Below are 22,816 nucleotides of genomic sequence, written 5' to 3'. Positions count from 1 at the left end.
TGACACTCAGGGCCCACTCAGCCAGGGAATGGGCTGCCCTCCACCAGCTCTCTATCCCACCGTCAACAAACTTCCCAACAGTGGATGCAGTAACTCTGCTTAAGTTCTCAAAGTTGCTGTGGTTCTCAAGGTTTGGCTGTGGCCCTGCATTGTTCTAATAACTTCACCTGAATTAGTCTTCTCTCCACACTGAACATGAGAGCATTTGCCACGGGAAGTACCACATCTCTAAGTTCCAGGTGCTGGGGAACCCGGTATGCCCTGAATATTTACAGACCTGTAATGAGCAGAAGGGACTTCCTAAGAATAATGACCCAAGTCCTCAGCCCTTGCAAACATCTCCAGACAGCTCTGGGAAGCCCTTGCTATCCTGAGTAGGCCCTACCTCCACTCAGCTACATGACCATCTAGGTCATGGCTGTCAGAGCCATTCAAAGACCTTGGAAGTCACTTGGCCCTCAAGTGCATCCATGGAGGAATCCAGTCGTACATGGCAGCTAGAAAGGCCACTGCAACTGTACTGGCAGTCTCCAGAACATGTACCCCAGGCCTGATTTCCACCCACCAGCTAAAGAGGAAGAAGATAAGAAAAACCATCCACTATATCGTTAAATTTACCTCTACAGTCATTCTTCCGGGGTGTCACATAGTGGGCTGGAAAAAATGCAGTGTCCCGCTGAGGCAGGACACCGGACAGAATGACCTTCAGGAGTCACTGGTGGCCTCTGTTTTTCTATACCCCAGGTCAGCCTGACTTTCCCTACCTGAGCCCAGCCTCCAAGAACAGAATTCAGGGTGCTGGTTTGCTACATCCAATTACAACTGGAAGGAAGGTTAGCTTTCCATGATATGATTTCAGCTCAGGCATTTGGGGAGAATTCACAAGAGCCACCAGGACAGACTCACGATTCAGCTGTCAGCACCGATGAAGACAGCCTGCCTTCCCAGGCCCACCCTCCGAGTCTTCATCACTGCCTGCTCTTGGGAGGTTTCGAATCCAGAGGAGGTGAGCTACCACGGTGATGTACTTAGAAAGGACAAGAAATTCATTCTGAAAAATAAGTCCCTGAAATAAAATTTGCACTCCACCAGGCAATTCCAACGCACCCCGAAGACTGACGGCCAAGCAGGCAAGTGCCCCCTCCTTCAGCTTCTCAAGGCGGACTGACAGGAAAGGCTCTTGACTTCATCCCCTCTTGCTTCCTGCCCCATCAACCCCACAAAAATGCTTTTCAGCAGATCCAATCATCAGAGCTGCTGCAGAACAAATATAAAAACTAATTAGAATTTCTGAGGAACAAGGCACCTCAAAACTCTCATGTTTAAACATCTAGATGGGAGTCTGCCTCGGTGAAACTAAAGAGTGTCTTGGAAAAATGGAGCTTTTGCAAACAGTGTTCTGTTTGAAAAGAATTCACCTAAATTATGCCCTGTGCTGTTATTTTTTAGCAGCACAAGGGCAAAAAAAGTTAGCTCCAATTAGGGCAACTTTAATTGTAAAATAATAAAAATGGAAAGAGGCTTCCTTTGCCACCATCCTACGTTCTTGCTCCACTCACATCTGCTGTACATCTGAGTTTGGAAAAGGAGAAAAGACGGAGTATAAAAACCAGCAGCTGAGTACAGACTACAGACAGCAACAACACTACAGATGCCCCCATTTTGACAGTGGTCAACAGCAAAAGGGTTTTTCTTCACCAATTTTCTCTCACCTCACTGCTTCTCAGAGGTGCTCACAGCTCTCTCTGGAGGTATACAATATCTGGAAATTATCTATTTTTGGTAAACAAAGCCACACAGAGAAATCATCAATTTCTCTTGAACACATACCAAACTAAATCATGCTCAAACTCCAAGTATCGCCCCCCACCTCTAACTGTGAAAGTCTTTTCTGCTCCAAAGGTCCATGCACTTACTAAAATAATTTGAGACTTCATCAGGAAGGCCATTATGCTGGCAAACATTAAATAATTCAAATGATTCCTTGTATATAAATATTTCACATCAGATATTGATTTCCGAATGAAGTGCACATGAAGAATGACCACACTAAGCAGTGTCCGAGTACATTCTGGTGTTCCAAAATACAGGCAGCATCTTACTGCAACAGAAAGACTGAATTCCACACAAAGTCACACATGATTACATGTACCATCTACATACAAATAAAACTGCTGCCTCTGAGTCCCATTCCTATCAGATTCAGAATGTATCCAGTGGAATCTTCAAAAAGAGCAAAGTAAAAGGCTTTGAAACACATTTTTAATTTATTAAACTGCTTCATTTTCAGGGGATTAACAGGGCTTTGATAAGGTTACAACTGATGCTGAATACTTGAACCGCCATGTCCTGACAACACTCAATTTTAACCTTGGGTGAGACCAAGGTGAGATTTTAAGCACTACCAACCTTTAAAAATCTCTGGCTGCTAGTCCCCTTCCTGTATCAAAAAGTAGAGGGAAAAAATCTTGTTTCTAAAAGTTGCGAGGAAAAAAAAAAAAGCAGGGCTGAGATGTGACCCCAAGCCTTACAACACGCACAGGTTTTCCCTGAGAGGCACAAACAGCAGTCTTGTTAAAAGAGGTGAGCGAAGAACAGAGACGCATGATCAACATCATTACCCAGGGCTCCGGGCAGCACAGAATAAACCAGCTCGAAACACACGCGCACTGAAACCCCACAACTTTCCAGGCAACCTCAGGAGTGCAACAGCCCAGGATCCCTGCCAACCCTGAAATGTGGAAAGGAGAAAGTGGGTCCTTGCTGGAGCCCCTCCCCTAGCCTCTCCAGAAACACTGGCCGATCCTTCTCTGTCCCTTCCCTGAGTACCCAAAGAAAACAGCATAACAAAAGCGAGTGGGTTTAAACCAAGTGAAATATGTCCACCTCCTCCTACCCCAAGTCAGCAGCACAAAACCGAGCAAATCAACACACACATATAATCCCCAAATGTATCCTCCAGGAAAGTACCACATCATTGATTGAGACAAGATTTCGTGCATGCACAACACATACACACACACACACACACACACACACACACACACTCAAACTTTCTTTTACCAGGACAATAGCCGAGAAGAAAACACAACCCCTCAAGACTTAGCAAAAGCTAAATCCTGTCTCCCCTTAGCTGCAGCATTCGGCTGGATGTAGCTAAATTCACAAAATGTTCCCTTGGCATTTAAATTCTCTTTTTCTTTCCTTTTATTCTCCTTGTAAGCAGAGTTGGGGGGTGGGTGATGCATAATACGTCAAAAGACAAAGCAACTTCAAAACAAAATCAGTTATTTGTAAACAATCCTTGTGGGGATTTCTGCCCCTCCTCTCCCCCCACCCCAAGAAAAACAGCCCTGCCAGTTGTAATAGAAAGCCAAGTACAGATAAATCAATTAGCTTGCTAATTTCTCCCCTCTCATTTATTTAGCTCTGCACTGTATTTGTCGTAATTGACTACAATTATGTTAATTACTAACTCCAGTATAATTACTATATTTATTGTCATTGAGCATGCGATGTACCCACAGCAAAGCTGGCATTTGTCGGGCATCAAGAAACCAAACTGTCGAGAGGTGATTCTCGGCAAACTGGCGGATGTGGCTTTGGCAAATGAAAGGGCAAAAGAGATTTCATGCAATGTTAGTTTGAAAGCACCGGTTCATTAAGGATATTAATTTTCTGATAACTACACATTTAAGCATGACACACTCGCGCAGTATCTACAGGATTTCGCAATTATTAATGCGTGACAGTTTCAAATGCTAAGTGAATCAATTAAACAGCAGCATTCACAATTTGAGAAGAGATAACTGCTTCATAACTACCTAGGACTACAATTTTCACATGACAAAAAAGAGCCATTGAGGCGCCTTCAAAACCTGACAGGTCAAGAAAGAAGTTTGAAACAAAAGCACCTTACAACCATCATCTCTCCTCTCTACTTGTCAGATCAACTTTGCTAGCGTCTCCCCAGAAACGGCATCACATGCCAGCTGCCACAAGGTGATTTTTCATGTCTTGTCAAAGAAATCTTTTATTCTATTTGCTCTGCATTAACATGTTACATTTATTGATCAAGGGCCTGTTCCTCAGCCACAGCAGGGCACTGAGCTCTCCATGCCTACGGGGCTTTGATGTCCCGGTGACATTCGAGCCCGAATAATGCACATACTAAATGGATTTAATGCAGAAATGTGTTTGGGTCTGACAGTTACATTAATAACAGCCCCTCACACTGATAAATATGCAATTGCTACTATTAAGAGTTACCCAATTATGGGGAAAATATTTCTCTACCTTATAAATAAATCCATCAGGAGAAAAAAAAAAAAAGTTTTAACAATGGTGCATTTTCTTAAACCACTTCTCCAGCTGCAGAATACAGGCCGTGTGCGGGGGTTAACACCCCCTCTCCCCACCCTCCTCTCCAATTGTTTTTAGTAAGTCTTGCTTTATCTCAAAAATGGTTCAGGGATTTTAAAAAAAAAAAAAAGCTCTTTTGTCGGTCTTCCCTGCTCTACCCGTCTCTTATTTCTTCAGAATCAGAGAAAAAGCAGACACCCAAGAGACTGAAAAATTGGGTTCTGTATAAACTCAGAGAGGAGCTTAAGGGAGGTGGTGCAAAGGTGGGGGGCACATAGCTGATTCCCATAATGATGGGTCTGGAGGAGGAGGTGTCTTTTTCTTTAAACTCTAAAAGGAAACCTGAGCATGTGTGTATGTCTCTCCCTCGTTTAAAACCCTGAGCGACCTTGTGCTGCAGCACTGATGAGGGTGAGAGTGCAAAGGCGAAGAGAAAGCAGCTGGGACAGAAGAGGGCTTTTATGGGGAAAGTCTCGGCCAGGGAGCATTTGTAGTTATCACATCCCTGCAACTAAACACAGACACCCAGCAAAAAAAAGCGTAATCGCTCCCCTTTCATCATAAAGGGGCAGGAACAGCTGAAATCACCAACACGGCAGTCCCTGAGGAGACAAGAAGAACAAGGCTTTTCACGAAGTGGGTGTGTGCATGCAAGTGAGTGTAAGTCCAAGCGCGCGTGCACACGCACACACACACACACACACACACACACACACACACACACACACCTTCTTTTCCCTCCAGAACCAAAAGTCATGTACACAGTCATCTGTCTCAAGGTTCTTCATCCCTGGGCTGTGACAGCAGAGCCACGGCAAATGCTAAGCCACTTCTTCCCCTGACAGTGGCCATGGCCATCTAAGGCACACCCAGGGTGGGAGGGAGGTGGTGGCGATAAAAGGGATGAGGTCTCTGGGAACCCTCAACTCCCAGCCGACCCAGGCCTCACAAGGTCTTTGTACATCAGGAAGGCTTGGGAGAAACTGGAGAGAGAAGGAAATGTAACAGACACAGCTCTAAGGCTTCTTTGGGCTCCAACCTGGAGCTGTAGGAGCCACTCTGATCCTGCTACTGTGAATTCTACAGGTCATTTGTGATTTTAAAAAACAAACCCCCCTCCAGGGGGGAAAAATGACTGCCCATCTTCAAAGAAAACACTGATTTAAATCACGAGAAGCAATCTAGAATAACTGTAAAGCTGAAGTCAAACCACAGGAGCCATTTAATCCCAGCTCTCCCATTTAACCATCAGTGTGGTCTGAGGGAGATTTCCTCCTTTATCTGGGCCTCAGTGGCTCCATATGTAAAAGGCCGGTGCAAAGACTGAATGAGCTAACACCCAGTAGGTGTTCTGCCCAGCCTTACGTAGCATGTAGCAAGTACTCCATGACACCGGTCCTGTGTTAATAAGAAAATAAACATAATGACTGGTATCATTTATTTGAGCCCTTGTCCCTGGACTCCTTTGCACAACCTAGCAAGTCACCTCTGGGTACTTACCTATGGGCCTGCTTTCTCTCATGAAGCGAGCTGTTCCCAAGCTCTCTCTGACAGGACCCAAAGGTCCTCCTCGACACAGTGCAGCCGGCATGGCAGAGGGAAGGCTCTTTTGTCCAAAGCTGTCTTACTTTGGCCTCACCCAAAGTAAGGTGAGGCCTTACTCCAGGCCTCACCCACTAAATGCTCACCCCATCAATGTGATAGAACCTCATGGTTTAGAAGATGCAAGACCAGTGAGTAGAGAGTCTGAAAGGGTTAAGCTCACCTGTCTCTCCCGGCACCTATTCCCTCAAATCACCACTGCCCCCAGCAGCCACCCTGATAGCACAGAGCAGCATCACCATGTGCATAATGATGACCTCAGAGCAGGGCAGGGCAGAGGGAGAGGGGGAGCAGCCAGCGGGGCCCGAGCTCCAAACAGCTTAGGGGGAAAAACTTTACCAAGAAAGGAAACCCAAGATTTTGGGTTTCTGATCCAGAGGTGAAGATGCCACACTTTCAGAGCAGGGGGTACAGATTCGATCCCTGGTCTGGGAACTAAGATCCCACATGCCACAATGTGAGGCTAAAAAAAATAAGAAAAAAATAAACACAAGATTCTGAAGGAGTTAAATGGGTGAAATGAGAAATAAAAGGCTTTCACTTAAAATGTCTAGGAATTTCTCATCCTGGAGGCAACCCTGTATGGAGACAAGGTTTATGAAAGCCCTTTCTAAACCACACTGCAAGTCATATTTGCGCAGAGGAGCACCATGTCTAAGAAAGCTGAACCTCGGGAAAGCCCCATGTCCTCTCAGACAACTCTCACCAATTGCCCACCACTTCCCCAGCTTGGTCTTATACTCTATGGCTCAATACCCCCATTTTCTGGCCAATGGGTGGGAATCTGAAAATTTTGTGGGGAGAGAGGCAGGAAAGTACCATATAAACCTCTTTTGCAGTGGCCTGCTACCCCTCCCCTCACCATCTTCCCTCCCTCCCTGTTTGACTTGAAGCTGGTTTTGGTAATAACACAGTCACAAAGAGCTTCCCTGCTGGCTCAGAGAGTAAACAATCTGCCTGCAAGAGACACAGGAGATGCAGGTTTGATCCCTGGTTTGGGACGATCCCCTGGAGGAAGATATGGCAACCCACTCCAGGATTCTTGCCTGAAAAATCCCATGTACAGAGGTGCCTGGCAGGCTGCAGTCCTAAGGGTCACAAAGAGCTGGACACAACCGAGCAACTAAGCTTGCGTGCACAGTCACAAAGCTCACTTCAGAAAGTGCATAAGTCAAGAAATATAAGTCTTGCAGTCTTGCTACTGAGACATTAAATATTACCTGCCAGCTCGTTTTCCACTTCACCTTTTGACTGTATGTTCAGCTGGCAGTTAGAGACACTAGACTGGCCAATGATATTTTTAGAACCGAAAAAAAAAAAAAAGGCGGGGGTGGGGTGGGGTGGGTTACTTTTCATAGCATTGCCCAGCTCAGAGAGAACACGGCTTCTAATATGTAGACCCTGCCTCCTTTAATCACTCAAGGCTTATCAAGACCCTAGAACTATTGTGAAAATTCACCAACAGTTTCTCTTACTAAACCTCGTCTTTCCCATCATCATCTCTTCCTCTCAAGTCTCACCAGCAAGAGCTCTGTTGCCACCCCCACTCCAATATCAGTGAGCTCCCCAAGTAAGACCACTATATTTGGGATTTGAAAACAAATATGAACAAGGGCCCTGATGGCAAAGAAATTGGGTCTTTGATGAAGACCCAATACCAACAGAACATGCCCTTTGAGCTGTTCTCTTAAGAGTCTAGGCAGGGAACTCTCCCTTACTCATTCCTACTGTAATTTGAACAAAGGAATGCTTCTAGTTGGGAATGATGATAAATGTGTGTAAGATAAAGTGGGTTTAGCCTATGCAATGTCAGACAGTTGGCAAACCAAGGTATTTGTACCAGTTAGAAGAGGCTAGGCTATGCTGTATTAAATATTCTGTCTTATGACACAAATTTCTCATTTACAATCTATGTCCAACATAGATCAGCAATGGATTCTGGCCATTTATGGTCAGAACCCAAGACTGACAATCATAGCAAGCAGAAGAGAAAGTTGCAAATTATGTGCTGGCTCTTAAAGTTTCTGCCCATTGGTCATACCAAAGGATACAAAGGTGTGCAAACATACCACATGCAGAAAGAGGAAATCTTGAATGTTTGTGAGGAATCCCAATGACTATCAGAGAGTGAAATCGCCCTTATGGATAGTCAAGGGTGGGTTTTTAGCTTCACTACTGCCATATCTAAGAACAAACCCTGGCTATGCTTACTTAAGACCTATTAATTGTGTTAAGCACTTTATACACAGTTGGCTTCCCTGGTAACTCAGATGGTAAATAATCTGCCTGCAGTGCAGAAGACCCAGGTTCAATCGCTTGGTCAGGGAGATCCCCTGGAGAAGGGAATGGCTACCCAGTCCAGTATTCCTGCCTGGAGAATTCCATGGACAGAGGAGCCAGGCGGCTACAGTCCATAGGTCGCAAAGACTCAGACATGACTGAGTGACTAAACCGCCACTTTATACAGTTACACATTCAATATTTTTCTAACTAGCCCAAGGGCAGTTAAACAACTAGTGACAGTCATAAGATTTCAAGACAGGATGGTCTGACCACGAAGCCTTGGTTCTTTTCACTACACTGCCCATTCTCCCAACTGGGAAGCAAGCTAACAGGCCCACTTCTGCCCAGCCGTTAGTAAATAGGCATTGATGTGGTGGTATGTTCATCCTCAAAGATCTGCCAGTGCACCCAGTGGCCACCTCTCTGCCTGATGGGAAGAACAGAGCCACGATTTTACTGGAGCTGCCCAACTCCCCAGTCATCACTGTCATCCTTGACAAAGTCAGAGAAGCAGCAAGCTCTCACCTAAGACATCTCCTAAGCAATTCTCCCATCCAGTACATTTACCAGAGTGATGCTAAGTAAGATGCAACTGCCAATAATTTTTAAAATGTAAGCTTCCTGTTTCCATAGACCAATTAAGCCCTCTCAAGTTCATTGTCATATTGACATAGGTGTATTTGTGTGCCGTGGGAACTCTGCTCTGCCCACTGTGTTCACAAGCTCAGCGGGCAACCTACTCAGGGCCCATGGGAGAGAGAAACGGGCCACCAGAGAGAACACTGTCCTTTCCCAGTCCAGGGAGAAGCAAAATGAAAGCTGCAACAAGCTATTACCAAGTTCTCTTTTCCTTGATGAAGGAACCAGCACTGGTGACAGCAGAGGATTCTCTGTATCGATCAGAGAAGTAAAATATGAAACCTCAAAAGGAAAAAACAAGCAAGCAAAAAAAGAGTTAAAGGAAGAGTTTGGGACAATGGATATTCAAATATTCCTGATAGCATAGATTGGTATCACCTCTCGGGGGTAACTTGCCATCTGCCATCAAGGCCTTCTGACTATTCTATCCCCAGGAATTTGCTCCAAACAACTAATCAGAGATATTCATCAGTGAGTATCACAAGGCAATTTATAAGAGAGATTTAAACAGTAAAAATCTGGAAACAATTTAACTGTCCAACAATAAGAAGTAAGTATTAGAAAGACTGATGCTTAAATTGAAGCTCCAATACTTTGGCCACCTGATGTGAAGAACTGACTCATGGGAAAAGACCCTGATGCCAGGAAAAATTAAAGGTGGGAGGAGAAAGGGATGACAGAGGATGAGATGGTTGGATGGCATCACCAACTCAATAGACATGAGTTTGAGCAAGCTCCAGGAGTTGGTGATGGACAGGGAAGCCTGGTGAGCTGCAGTCCATGGGGTCACAAAGAGTCGGACACAACTGAGCAACTGAACTGAAGAAATGAGAAACCATTAAAACATGTAATGCAGTATTTATTGAGATGGGAATATGCTTCCAACACAATGTAAGCAATAGCATCATTTAAAAGATATTTGGCATCATGAAACACCCAAGACAATAAAATGTTAACAGTGGAGCTTCCTGGGTGGTAAGATTATCAGCGAAAATTTGAAAGAGAGTTTCTCATACCCTTCTGGTTTTCCCAAGATTTCTATACCGATCATAACTTTATTACTTAGCAGATTGTCTTCAAAAAATAAAATCTAAAGTACACTCTCATGTAGATATAAACACTGGATGGATACGTGATCATTAACACATCCAAGTGCAAGGGACACAACTTCACTCCTCTTGGCTGTTACCTAATAAGCTTCCTAAACCCTCTGTGGCCATTACAGGGGAGATGGCAGGACCCTACCTACCCCTGGGAATCGTGTCCAGAGAGCTGGTCCCAGTTCGTTGTCTTTGTGGCTCACCTGGGTCTCATCTTGCCATAACAGGAAGAATGAGATCCAAGTTGAGAGAGTAGGTATGTCTGAGTCTTTTAAGGGAGCCGGAATTTTATTTGGACCTTTGTCTTGCTTCTCTTTCCAACCTGTCAGGGAACATACTTGGTCCAGGGACTTTCATCCTCCCAGGACAGAGTCACAGAAGGAACACAGCCTCAATTTCCAAGACTTTTTGCACAGAGAGGTAACCAGTCTACTACTGTACAACCCAATCGAGGGAGGGATGGATTCATAGCTAATGCAGGAGAGAAGACCCTGAGGTGTAATGGGAAGAAAAAAATAATGTTTCAGAGCTTATAAATCCATAACCACCCTCCCCTCCAGCATGAATGGGTAGCCATAGAGCAAATCAGCAGAAACATCACTTTCATGAACGAAATTAACAATGATGATGGTGAATGGCTTTGAATTAACAGCAAGACAACACAGAAGGATGTCCTGATCATGAGTGGTTAACTGAAGCCTAGTGCCTCTCTTTTAACTAACATCTTGGCAAGAAGTAATATGAATCTAGCCCCACGAGAAATTCTCATGTTAGTATATGCATGGACTAACTCTGGAGGATGACAAAGATCAACTACCAATAGTTACCAGCGCAGGTAGGAACCAGGAAGCAAAGGACATATATGTAAGGGAGAGTTTCTTTTCATTGGTTACAGGTTTGTTCCTTCTAAAAATTGTGCCATGTGTACTATTAAATATTTGTAAATGAATAAGCAGAACTCCTTGCCTAAAAACAAGCTTCAGTCTAAAGCACAAACAGATTGCAGCTGATTCTGTAATTTATGGGAGTAGCAAAATTTGTATTAGCGGCTATGGCTCCATTTAAGGCAACACCCTGACATGACTCTCTGGATGAGATAAGGAAGCCTGCAGACATGTCCTGTAAGAAGAAGGGGGGTGATCCTTCCAAATATAACAAAGTGAGAAGAATTTTGTGTTTCTGAGGGTAGCCCTGGAAAGAAGATAAGGGACATGGAAAGCAGAGAAAGTGGTTGGGAAAGAGGGGCACCTGGTCACATGCAGGAGACCTGATCCTGATGAGAGGAACAGCCAGGGAGAAACTCACCAGGGCAAGGGAGTACCCAGAAGACTTCAGGAACAACACTATCCCAGCGTCTCCTGCTGCACGGAAAATTACCACCCTACCTCTCCCAGTACACTTTGAACTGGCATAATACACAGTAATGTTGTACTGAGCTTCAAGGGAGATGAAGCAGGTGTCAAGAGTGGGACCAGATAGGCTGCCAAGACGGAGAACAGAAGACAGAGCAGAGAGTTAGAACCGCGAGCTATGGTAAATCCAGGTGCAGAGCAAATATAGGGTGATATGCTCCCCACCAAATCCCGTGGAAATGACAAGATGGGGCTGGGAAGAAACCTTTTACAAAAGGTGGGACAGGGATCTGCAGTATTTCCTCTGGATATGATGATCCCTTCTGCCTGGTAGGAATCACATTCCCATTTGTGTGGTAGGTAAGTTTATGATCTTTCTCTTCCCTTCTCCCTTTCTCTCCCCAAAGAGGAATTAGACAAGCATCTAAACCATCTTTGAATTTTTATCCAACTGAAGGCAAAGGACCTGCGTAAACTTACATCTTCCTCTGACACCCAAGAGAAACAATGCCACCTCCCCTTATTTACCTAACCCCCAAGTTAGGTAAATAAAACCATCAAAGATGAGTCAATCTCACGATAACCACATCAAGTCAGAGTTACTCTTCCGCATTCTGGTCTGTAACTGCTTCCAGCTTACCCAAGTCCTCATATAAACACTTCCATGAGACCTCACCCCTCCATGGCTCATCCCTGCCCCAACCCAGCTTCAACTCACACATTGACCACAGCACAAGCAAGAACAGGTTCCTGACCAGATCTTTTGAGGGATCATTCCTCAAACTCGACACTTATAAAAACTCTTCTCCTCTCAACAAAAAGTTAACAAAAGTCTTAATTCCTCTTTTTTTTAACCTATCTCCTTCTCACAAAATTTTCCTGCCTCCAGGCCCCATCATTTCCTATGATAAATCCTTAAAGATCCAGCCTCTCAGAGCCAAGAACCCCTTCTCATCAGAGAGGCAGGGCCCCATAATGTGACAAAGACAGCTCTGTTTCCTCAGACCTGACAGCCTAGTCCCATGACCTGTGACTGCTCATACCCCCTCCCAGGGCCCAGCCTCCTCAAACCCACATCCGGGCTCCCAGCAGCAGGGCAGCCACTGCCTGAGTCAAGAGCCCCAAACACCCAGAGGCCAGTCACATGGGAAGAAGCCTCTGCCCAGGCCTACTCTGGGGAGCTGTTTAAGGTGCACACGTGTCTCAGGCACCATCAGTTGAGACTGTATTCTGTCCCCTTCTTGGGCAGGGGGGACAGACCAAATCTTTCATTTGTTCAGAGTCAGAGTTTACTTGGCACCCTCTTATCACTCTGTATTATTCTGTGACTTTTCTGTTTCCACATCTTCTCAGAAGCCCACAAACCCCTTGAGAGTCAGGGAGCACACTGCGCCCACTCCCTTCCAACACAATTCCTTGGATGCCCCTTCTGTGGAGACGATGCATCTCAGCACAGCTGTGAGCTCCTAAGCACCAGCCCATGAAGCTCTGCTAGCTTCACTTAAAGTCCCTTCCACCCTCTGGTGCCTTCAAGCCCCAAGCTTTGTCCATCTTCGCTGGAATCTGTAATGCCCGAGTGTCCTGCCTTGGAGAGAAGAGACTCCACACTGTGGAGGAAGTAAAGTACCGGAGCCCTGGGGTGGGACTCCAGCTCCTCATCTCTCCTTCCACCTGGAGACAGTCTGTTCCATCAAAGGATAGCACGGCTCTCAAGGAGACACTTAGGAGAAAGCTGTGAGCGGAGCCACCTCCTTAGGAAAAGCCACCACCCAGATCCCTGCCCATTTATCTCACTGATATTTCTAGAACCTCCCAGCACCTTCCCCCGAGTCCCCAAACCAGTCACAATTCAGAACCTTTCAGGAAGAAATAACTGTTTTCTCCATTGGAATAATATAGACAATCACACTTACCTTCTCTGCCAAGTCTGGATCAGTTGTTTGAGCTTCCCTCCCACCTACCCCATGCCAACAGCATTGGAATTACTTTGAAATACCATCTGGGAGAAATCATCATCACAAATATTTAAAGTTTCAATTCATAAAAAGGCAAAGAAGAAAAAAAAAAAGAAGAAGAAGAACACACACACTCTACCTGGGATTCAGCAAATCTTTACGCGATGGGGTCATCCACAAAAGCATCCCTAAATGCCCCCAACTCACCTGCCGGTTCTCTCTCTCTTCCTCTCCAAGAGTTTTCTAGTATGACGCATGGGCATCGGGGAGGAAGGAAAAGAACAAAGTGACACTGACAGCCCCCTGGTAGGGACACATGTAAGCCAGAGGACACTCACTGTTTTGTGGGTGCAAGAGGGGAGCCAGAGACCTCGTGAAGCAGAGTCACACCTTTGGGGTCCCTTTGGAGACCTGGGCTGTCTGGCTTTTATCTGCAGGCCTTCACCATTGGGGCCTGGGTCTCCCAGGCCTGGTCTGTCTCATGAAGGTTACATACCTCAGAAGGTTAAAGCTCAGATCAAGCCTCTTTGCAAAGTGTCCACAGTCCCTGCCGAGGTGCTCTGGGATCTCTCTGCAGTCCTGGCCTATGTAGGACACCTGGAAATCAAAATGGAACAGAAACAATGTGGCCAACGGAAATCACCCAGCTGCTCACAGCCCTGCGCCACTGATTCGATGATTGCTTCCGCAACTTGAAACACGCGCTCTGCACACAAGAAGGCCCCATTTGCGGCTGTTTCCCTGATCAAGTCAGCTTCAAGACTTGGCTTCAGGGACTCTGCCAACAGCTCCCCTTTCTTGGTACACTTAGCATGATGGAGACTAATCCCAGCACAAGGGAAATTGGACTGAAATTGGCCGGATTCAGATGTCCAAAAAAAAAACCCCAACGTCAGAGCATGCTGATATAATCACAGCAATCAGCCTCCCACTCAGGGGCCTTCCCAACAGCTGCCCCTTGGCTCTCCTGCTCCCTCTCCTTGGCTGCCCCCCCACCAAATACCCTGTTATGCACATTACCTCACAAGACACAGCAGATGCACTCACCAGCATTCAACCTGCCGGGTGCTGGAACAAATAGGGCTGGACAACAAAACCTCCCCAGACCGCCAACCCCATCCTATTACCACCATGTATAAAATGTCCTCCGAACTCTGAACACAGCCGACTCGAAGGCGACCGGGCAATGATGGGTGGCCGGAGCTTCCAAGACTCTGTCCTCCAGGGAGCCCCTGGCAATCAACCCCATTCTGCTGGCAGAGGTGTTCCCGTAAGCATTCTTTTACTTACTTTTATTATTATTATTTACCTAGTGTATGCCCAATATTAGGACGCTGAACTGAAATTTGATCCCAAAATTTCTGACTGGGAGGTCAGAGGGCTTTCTCACTGCTCCAAGCACTGAGTTTTTGAAACCTATTTTTACAGGTAGCAGTGAAGGCAGGACTGACAACTAATTCCAAAACCAGTAAGACAAACCAGTGACCAGTCAGCAGTGGGCCACAATACACGATGCTTTCCCACAAAAGGAGCCCATCCTCAACCGCTCAGTAGAAATTCCAGCTCATTACAAGGCTACAGCCTTGATCCTTTTTGCCTTGCAAACTTTCGTTCTTCCACATACAGTCAAGACATCCTGGAATGAGAGGTGTCCTAGGGGTTGGAGGTAGGGGTGGAGGGGTTGTGATTCCTAATTGAGAATAAGAATATGGTGGCCATCTTGCATCTTCAGTATTACGTTAAAACGGTTAAAATTACTCTTGCCATCGTAGAACTATACAACTGCACTTTCATATGGCTCCACCTATAAAACAAGTCACACTGCACCCTGGCACCCTCAATTTTTCAAGTCATCTCTCAACCCTTTCCTATCCAATGGGGACCAATTGCCAACAATATAATATCCTGTGTTCACTATCCTTCAGTAACTTCATTACTGGAAGATTAAAATGGGGAGAAAAGACAGAAAAAAAATAGCTGATTCCAATAAAATAATTTTGACTCAGGAAGATACAGACTAAAAACTAAAGGGCTGTAAGTTCAATATGGTAACCTCTCCCTTCTGTACATAAGAGCCACCTATCTTCTCATGTAACAAATTAAGTCCTGCTTCCAAGCAGAGATTAAGGATTCTCCAGAGAGACTGGAGAATCTAGGGACTTCACTCAGCTGCTCACCATCAGCAGCTGCTTCTGCATTATATGTTCACACTGACCCCTAGGCCCATGGTGCTCACCTGAGAACCTATCCCTTTTACCCATCTTATACATACCAAAATCATTCAAGACCTCCATTATATATGCAGCAGAGAGGCTGAGCTTTCAGTGTGGAAACTGAGTTCTTTCCTCATAGGTTACAAAGGATTAAATTTAGCAGGGACTCGGTCAAAATCCCTCATGCTTTATATGAGGAAACTAAGACTCCAGAGGCCTGCCCTGAATAGAACCTCTTCTTAAGGACAGTCTGGACCACATTCTGCACCAGGAATAAGGACACCCAACATGGAGGCCATGGAATTCTTAAATATGCACATGACAATGTGGATATTCTTGATCAACAAATGCCAGATAGCTATCATCATGTTTTGGCCTCAAAATGAGTCTTCCTAGTTGAAAGATCTAGAACTACCTCATGATGCCATGTCAAAGGTCCCAGAAGAGCATTAGAGCCTGCAGAAAGAGGAATATTGGTTCCCTTTTATTTTCTGTAGAATTCCACTTCAGAGCAAACAAACATTAAGGAGAGTTACCACCATGAAGCATTCAACCACTCACAGCATGTCGGACAAAACTGCCATTAGCTTGTTTTATTCCATGATCTTCACATCACAGAGCGTCCCGGGTGGCTCAGCGGTAAAGAATCCGCCTGCCAAGCAGGAGAAATGGGTTTGATCCCTGGGTCGAGGAGAAGGAAATGGCAACCCACTCCAGTATTCTTGCCTGGGAAATCTGAGGAGCCTGTCAGGCTACAATCCATGGGGTCGCAGAAGTGTTGGAAATAACTGAAAGACTAAACAACATTACTGTATCCCAGGAGAACTAAACAAAGCACAACTTGCTCCTATTTCACAGAGATGAAGACCAAGTCTCCAAATTTACTAAGAACACCAACTTGATAAGCCATGTATATGTTTGGACCACCCTTACAGTAAACTGGAAGCTTTTTGAGATGGGAGTTAAGTCAACCATGCTGAAGGGTTCAAATTGGCTGGAAAAGGCTTAAAAGCAGCAAGCAGTCACTGCTAGACACGGCAAACAACACCCATAATGAGAGGAGAGACTTATTTAAGTGCTCCTGAGTGGAAGACATTACATCTCAGGATGTCAGGAGACTTCTTGAAGCATGGGACCACCTAACATAAAACAGGAAACTAGAAGAGCCAGACCAAAAATAGTCTGCATCTTCACTAAACAAGAGAAGGGATGTAGAGGTTAACAGATTTAAAGGCCACCGAAGCAAGAGCCCACCCAAAATGAGAAGGCATTGCGTTCAGTCAATTATCTTGATTTTGAGTGAAATGAAGAACAAAGTTTCATACTTTTAGTTTGCCTATCGTATGTACTATGTGCCCCCAAGACTTCGATCGTGTGGAATTACAACAGAAAAAGACATCATTATCAGGGAAATGAAAACATATCAAGTTCAAGACCCCTATAGAGAGGAATACCAGAAAGAAAAATAATATCTTGGCAGGATCTCCACATGTACACACACTCAGCTCTCTGAGCAGAAGCTGCAGAAAATTACCAAACTGCAAGACACGGAAGGTTTGTCTTTGCAGTTGAGATAGTCTGGCTCACAGATTTTGAGGATGGGGGGAGTGTTGTCAATAGTCAGATTGAAAGGAGGTTATTTCAGGATGTCCGCCCCCACTTGGAGGTGAGCCATCCTTAATTTTAGATTTGCAGTACTGAAAGCTCCATGAATAGAAAGAACTCTGGTCATGAATCGGCATCCCCGTGCTGCTACTTAACTAGTTGCATTACCTTGGATGGGCCACAGTCTCACAGACTCTGTTTCTTCTATACACTAAACACTAACCACCTCCAAAAGGTGTTAAGAATAATGTAACAACTCATATTTATTAAAAGCCTCCCACCTGGCTCTTAACTAGTCAGTTCAGTTCAGTTCAGTCACTCAGTCATGTCCGACTTTTTGGGACCCCGTGAACCACAGCACGCCAGGCCTCCCTGTCCATCACTAACTCTCGCAGTCCACCCAAACCCATGTCCATTGAGTTGGTGATGCCATGCAACCATCTCATCCTCTGTCATCCCCTTCTCCTCCTGCCCTCAATCTTTCCCAGCATCAGGGTCTTTTCAAATGAGTCAGCTCTCCGCATCAGGTGGCCAAAGTACTGGAGTTTCAGCTTCAATATCAGTCCTTCCAATGAACACCCAGGACTGATCTCCTTTAGGATGGACTGGTTGGATCTCCTTGCAGTCCAAGGGACTCTCAAGAGTCTTCTCCAACACCACAGTTCAAAAGCATCAATTCTTCGGCGCTCAGCTTTCTTTATAGTCCAACTCACATCCATACATGACCAGTGGAAACACCACAGCCCGGACTAGACAGACCTTTGTTGACAAAGTAATGTCTCTACTTTTTAATATGCTGTCTAGGTTGGTCATAACTTTCCTTCCGAGGAGTAAACGTCTTCTAATTTCATGGCTGCAATCACCATCTGCAGTGATTTTGGGGCCCTGAAAAATAAATTCAGCCACTGTTTCCACTGTTTTCCCATCTATCTGCCATGAAGTGATGGGACCAGAAGCCATGCTGTTAGTTTTCTGAATGTTGAGGTTTAGGCCAACTTTTTCACTCTCCTCTTTCACTTTCATCAAGAGGCTCTTTAGTTCTTCACTTTCTGCCATAAGGGTGGTGTCAGCTGCATATCTGAGGTTATTGATACTTTAACTAGTCAATCCTCATTAAATAAGCCCATGAGTCACATATTTTCCTCATTTTATGTATGTTACAGGGATGAAATGTTAACATATTTAAAGCCCACAGCTTTGTCCTTGGCACCTAGTGGCCACTAGGTAGGTAGTGAATCACACCAGTGTCCCTGTAGAAGGGGTTTTTTACTCCATGTCTCTCAGGTATGAGATTTCAGTATCCCAATTCCAAGTCTGCATTTGTGTCTGCAATTGTATTAATCCCATTACTATAATTGTCCTAAGCTGGTGGAGAAGGAAGACTGAAGCCTTCGTGCTGAATATAAATGATGCATTCATGCCAACAGAAAGCCAAATGGAGTCAGATCCATGTTGAAACATTGTACAGAGAAAAGTGGAGGGAGGACAGCAACATCCCCAAGCATGTGGTGTTACAGGTTTGTGCAACTCCTAAAACCCAGGGCCAGAGCCGCCAGGCCACAGCAGCATCGAAAGCAGTGACTGAGTTTCAGCAAACATCATCCATTTCATCATTTAATTTTATGGGTGTTATGGTTTTCGTTTTTACACTGAAGCCATCCCTTTTGGGGGTCCATGGCTTATAAATATGAACTTAGAAACAGTTTTATCTGGTTTTATGATCGTATACTTAAGCAACATTGAAATAAAAACAGTAACAGTGTGGGCCCATGGGGAGTGGGTTTCCTCCCCCCACCCTTTAGAAGGATCCCAAGTTTGAGAAGGACCATGTGATACACATTCAAGGTGCTGTATCTTACAATGTCTGCAAAAGGAAGAACTTTAAAAAGACCTAACGCCCTGAGCCACCACTCAGATTCACTGACCTTGCAGGTTTAGAATACAGGGCACCTATGACACAAGGGCATTTCCCCCAACTTGCCTGCTGAGCTCTTCCCCTGGCAGCTCCCCAAGGGCCCAAAATGCCTCCCTCACAGGTCACTGCCCTTGGGCTGTTTGGGATGGGCTAAAATCAAGGGGCTCAAGAGAAAACAAAAAAATTGAGCTTTGGAAATAGAGGATGAGAAAGGGAAACATGGGAAGGTTGGCAGGCCCATGTCAAGTCTTCTGTGAAGCTGGAAGCAGCTATACCCAGAGACTCCTGGCTCTGAAATGCAGAGACCTAGGTTCTGAGGGTCAGGGACCCAGTTTGGGCAGAGGCCCTTTCCTCTAGCCCTTCCCACTGCAGCCTTATTAACTCCCAGAAAGTCCCTTTTCTCTGCAAGGTAAATAAGACACTTCATTTTAATATCTTTCCCAAGCTAGTACCTCCCTGGCCTGCTAACTCCTGAACTCTAAGAAGAGAGAAACATTCCCTAAGCCTAAAGTAATCTCAAAATCTAATTGTGCCTGACACTACCTGCCTCAAGCAATCCAAGGGGAGAGCTGCAAAACCTCAAAACCATTTCTCTAGGGCATCCGGGAAAAGCAGGGGAGGAGGAGGGCCGGCTCAATCAGAGCTTATAAGGGACACCTGGCTTCTCCAGCAAGTAAAAGGCACCTGGCCCCCCAGTAGTCGAGTCCAACCCTCCAGCAATGACTAAAAACAACTAAAGCGTCACTACAGGGCTGACAGCAAGTAAAGCTGGGTGTCTATCACCCCACGTGGAAACTAGAGTGTTGCCATCCGCAAGGACGCCCGTTAAAGAAGTCAGGTGCGAAATAAAACTGGAGCACTGTAGCCTTCTACCGGTCTTTGATAAGGGGTTTAGGGTTAGGAACAGGAGCCAGTCTGCAGCGAAGCCCTGCAACCCAGCGCCTGCACGGTGGCATCGTGAATCTCACTGTGTCTTTCAGAGGCTCCTACCTCCGTCGTTGGGAAGAAGAAAAAGAAAACTCTAAACCGACCATTTCTATTCTATAACCGTATTGGTGTAAAGACAAATGTATTAAAACGTTTCTTTTAACAAGGTTCTTTTTTTCCTTCTGATTATGAAAGAAATTACAACTTTTTGTGGGCTCGAAAAAGTACCGTGGGTTGTGAGAGGTGCCCACTCCACCTGACGGAGAGGTCCGCAGGCTGGCCTCTGGTCACTGAGCGCTGGGGTTGGAGGGGTCCGGGCGACCTGAGGGTCTTCTCGCCCTCTCCTCCCGCGTCTGTGCTCCCCTCAGGCCTGCCTCACTCGGCTGCTGCAGACGCGGCCCCGAGGTGGGGCACGGAGCACCCGTCTGACCTCTGGACGCCGCTCGCCCCAGAGCTCCCTCCTCAGACCGACCGTGCCCAGGAGGGGGCGGGGTGGCCCCAGCGGACTTACTTGAGTTCCACTGACCACAAGCCCGGCCATGGCGACGGGGCGGGCGCGCGGTACCGAGTGCCGAGCAGGAGCGCGGTGGCGGCGGCAGCCCGCGGCCGGCGCTTAGTTCCGCACTGGGCGGTCAGCTGACCCGGCGGAAGCCCGAGGCGCGGACCGAGCGTCGGAACCTCGGCTCAGCTGTGCGCCCGCCGCCCGCCCGGGGCCCGGCCTCGCGCAGGTGAGCCTCAGCTACCGCCCCGCGCGCCGCAACAGGTGCCCGCCGCTCCTGCGCCCCACCCTCGGCGGGGGCGCGGGCGAACCGCCTGGCTTCTCGGCGCCCCACCCCGGGGGTCCCAGGACCCTATCGTTCAGGAGGGGTCAAGACAACAGGGATAGTCTCCCATTTCACGCCCAGAGCCCTGCCGCGTTGGTGGGGGCGAACTGGAGGATAGTGGAGTGGGGAGGCCTCCCATCACGAGCTCCCCATCTGAGCCGTTAGCCAGGAGCATGGAGAGCTAGGACTTTCCTCTGTTTCACAATCCGGATTACACAATTGTCCTCAACTGCAGGGAGGAGGGGCATCTGGGCCGAAACTCCTCTCCCCAACTTTGAGGGGATGAGGGAAGGGGAATAGTTAAGAGATTGAAAGGATACTTGATGGAGTTTCCGTTTGCATGCGGAGCAGGAAGAAATTGAATTTTTCTGTAAGTAAAGCACTGGCTCAGCTAGTAGCACCCTACTTGACAGGAATACTCCCCAGGAAGAAGAGCCAAATGCTGTTCCCAAATTTATTCTCTAATCTCACAGGGAAATGTTAAATGTGAGGCTGCAAGTCATTGGAGGAGTCAGCTCCCCACACACATCTTCCCCGCATCTGGAGGTGAAGGGGGGCCTCTGCTGCCTCCTGTCTGGATAAAGTCAGGCCCTGTGGACACGCAAATGGATGTTCATGCCTGTCCTCCACTGAAAGGGCCCCAGTTTTCTCCATGCCTGTTTTTGCCTTCACACCTCATCACCAGGATGCACAAAGCTATTCAGTTCAGTCGCATCCAACTCTTTGTAACTTCATGGACTGCAGTATGCCAGGCTTCCCTGTCCATCACCAACTCCCGGAGCTTACTCAAACTCATGTTCATCGAGGCATTGATGCCACCCAACCATCTCATCCTCTGTGGTCCCCTTCTCTTCCCACCTTCAGTCTTTCCCAGCATCAGAGTCTTTTCAAATGAGTCAGTTCTTTGCATCAGGTGGCCAAAGTATTGGAGTTTCAGCTTCAGCTGAATATTGAGTGAATATTCAGGACTGATTTCCTTTACAATTGACTGGTTGGATCTCCTTGCAGTCCAAGGGACTCTTTAAGAGTCTTCTCCAACACCGCAGTTCAAAAGCATCAATTCTTCGGCACTCAGCTTTCTTTATGGTCCAACTCTCACATGCATACATGACTACTAGAAAAACCGTATCTTTGACTGAACAGACTTTTGCTGGCAAAAAAATTACCAGATTCCAGTTCAGTTTCATGTATCACCCATCCCCTATTGCAACTGAGAGCCAGCCCAGCGGTAACTAGCCTTTCCACCCTGCTCCTTTCATACCAGTGGGCATAAGCACTATTTGAACAGAGAAGGGAAAACTGACTCCTGACACACCAGACTCCAGGTCTCATGAGCATTGCAAGTACCTCAGTTCAGTAGACTTATTGATGACTGTAGCTTCCCACCTCCATCAAAGAGGGTGTTCACAGGCCTTTTCATTGTTCCTGTTTTATCACTCCATAGATCTAAACCTTAGGTCTTAGAAAGCCCTAGTTGTGCAGTTGATGATGATGATTGTGATGGTGGTTCAGCATTTTGTGGCCATCACAGTTCTCTCTCCAGCGTGGCGCTAACGCACTATAACATGCATCTTTATTGTCAGCACTCTGATGAGTGGGGGTGACTTCAGAGGGTTGACCCGCCTGCTCTTTCTCTCTGTTGGAAGGAGCAGACACAGTAAAGTAGAGCTGTAAGAACACAGACTTGGTTGTGTTTACTTTGGGGGGCTCCAGGAAATGCTGCAACAAAAGGCCCCACTGGCCAAATAAGCAAGCTTGCCCTCCAGAGATAAGGGGGATCAAAGGGAATCTTCCGAGGCCTCCTGCCCTGGGCCAGCCCCTCCGGCTCCTCCCTCCTTCTCTGCTGGACGCACCCTCTCTGGTCCATTGTCCACTTTTGTCTGCCTTTCCTGCCTGAAAAAAGAGGAAGTGATACTCTGCCCTCCCCGGGGACCTTTCCCCTTGGCCTTCCTAAAAGGGCTTTGACCCAAAGGAGACAACATGTGGAAATAAACTGAAACCTACTCAGAAATGAAACTGGAACCCCACTCTTGCCTCCC

At 46.5% G+C, this 22,816-nt stretch overlaps 1 protein-coding gene across 1 annotated transcript in view; it reads right to left on the bottom strand.

The window, feature by feature from the left end:
• LRMDA (leucine rich melanocyte differentiation associated) overlaps positions 1-21,105 on the bottom strand; it is a 1,194,775-nt gene extending 1,173,670 nt beyond the window's left edge. Inside the window, exons 1-2 of the mRNA XM_061405856.1 lie at positions 20,465-21,105; positions 13,790-13,890 (exon numbers count right to left, since the gene is read on the bottom strand). Coding sequence (XP_061261840.1) covers positions 13,790-13,890; positions 20,465-20,494 — 131 coding nt within the window. The 5' untranslated portion in view covers positions 20,495-21,105. The remainder of the gene's footprint in view (positions 1-13,789; positions 13,891-20,464) is intronic.
• Positions 21,106-22,816: the final 1,711 nt, after the last annotated feature.

The sequence above is a fragment of the Bos javanicus genome, chromosome 28 (genome assembly GCF_032452875.1).
Source record: "Bos javanicus breed banteng chromosome 28, ARS-OSU_banteng_1.0, whole genome shotgun sequence".
In the NCBI taxonomy this organism is placed as follows: domain Eukaryota; kingdom Metazoa; phylum Chordata; class Mammalia; order Artiodactyla; family Bovidae; genus Bos; species Bos javanicus.
The sequence above is the reverse complement of the archived record's forward strand: the minus strand, read 5'-3'. Positions and strand labels throughout refer to the sequence as shown.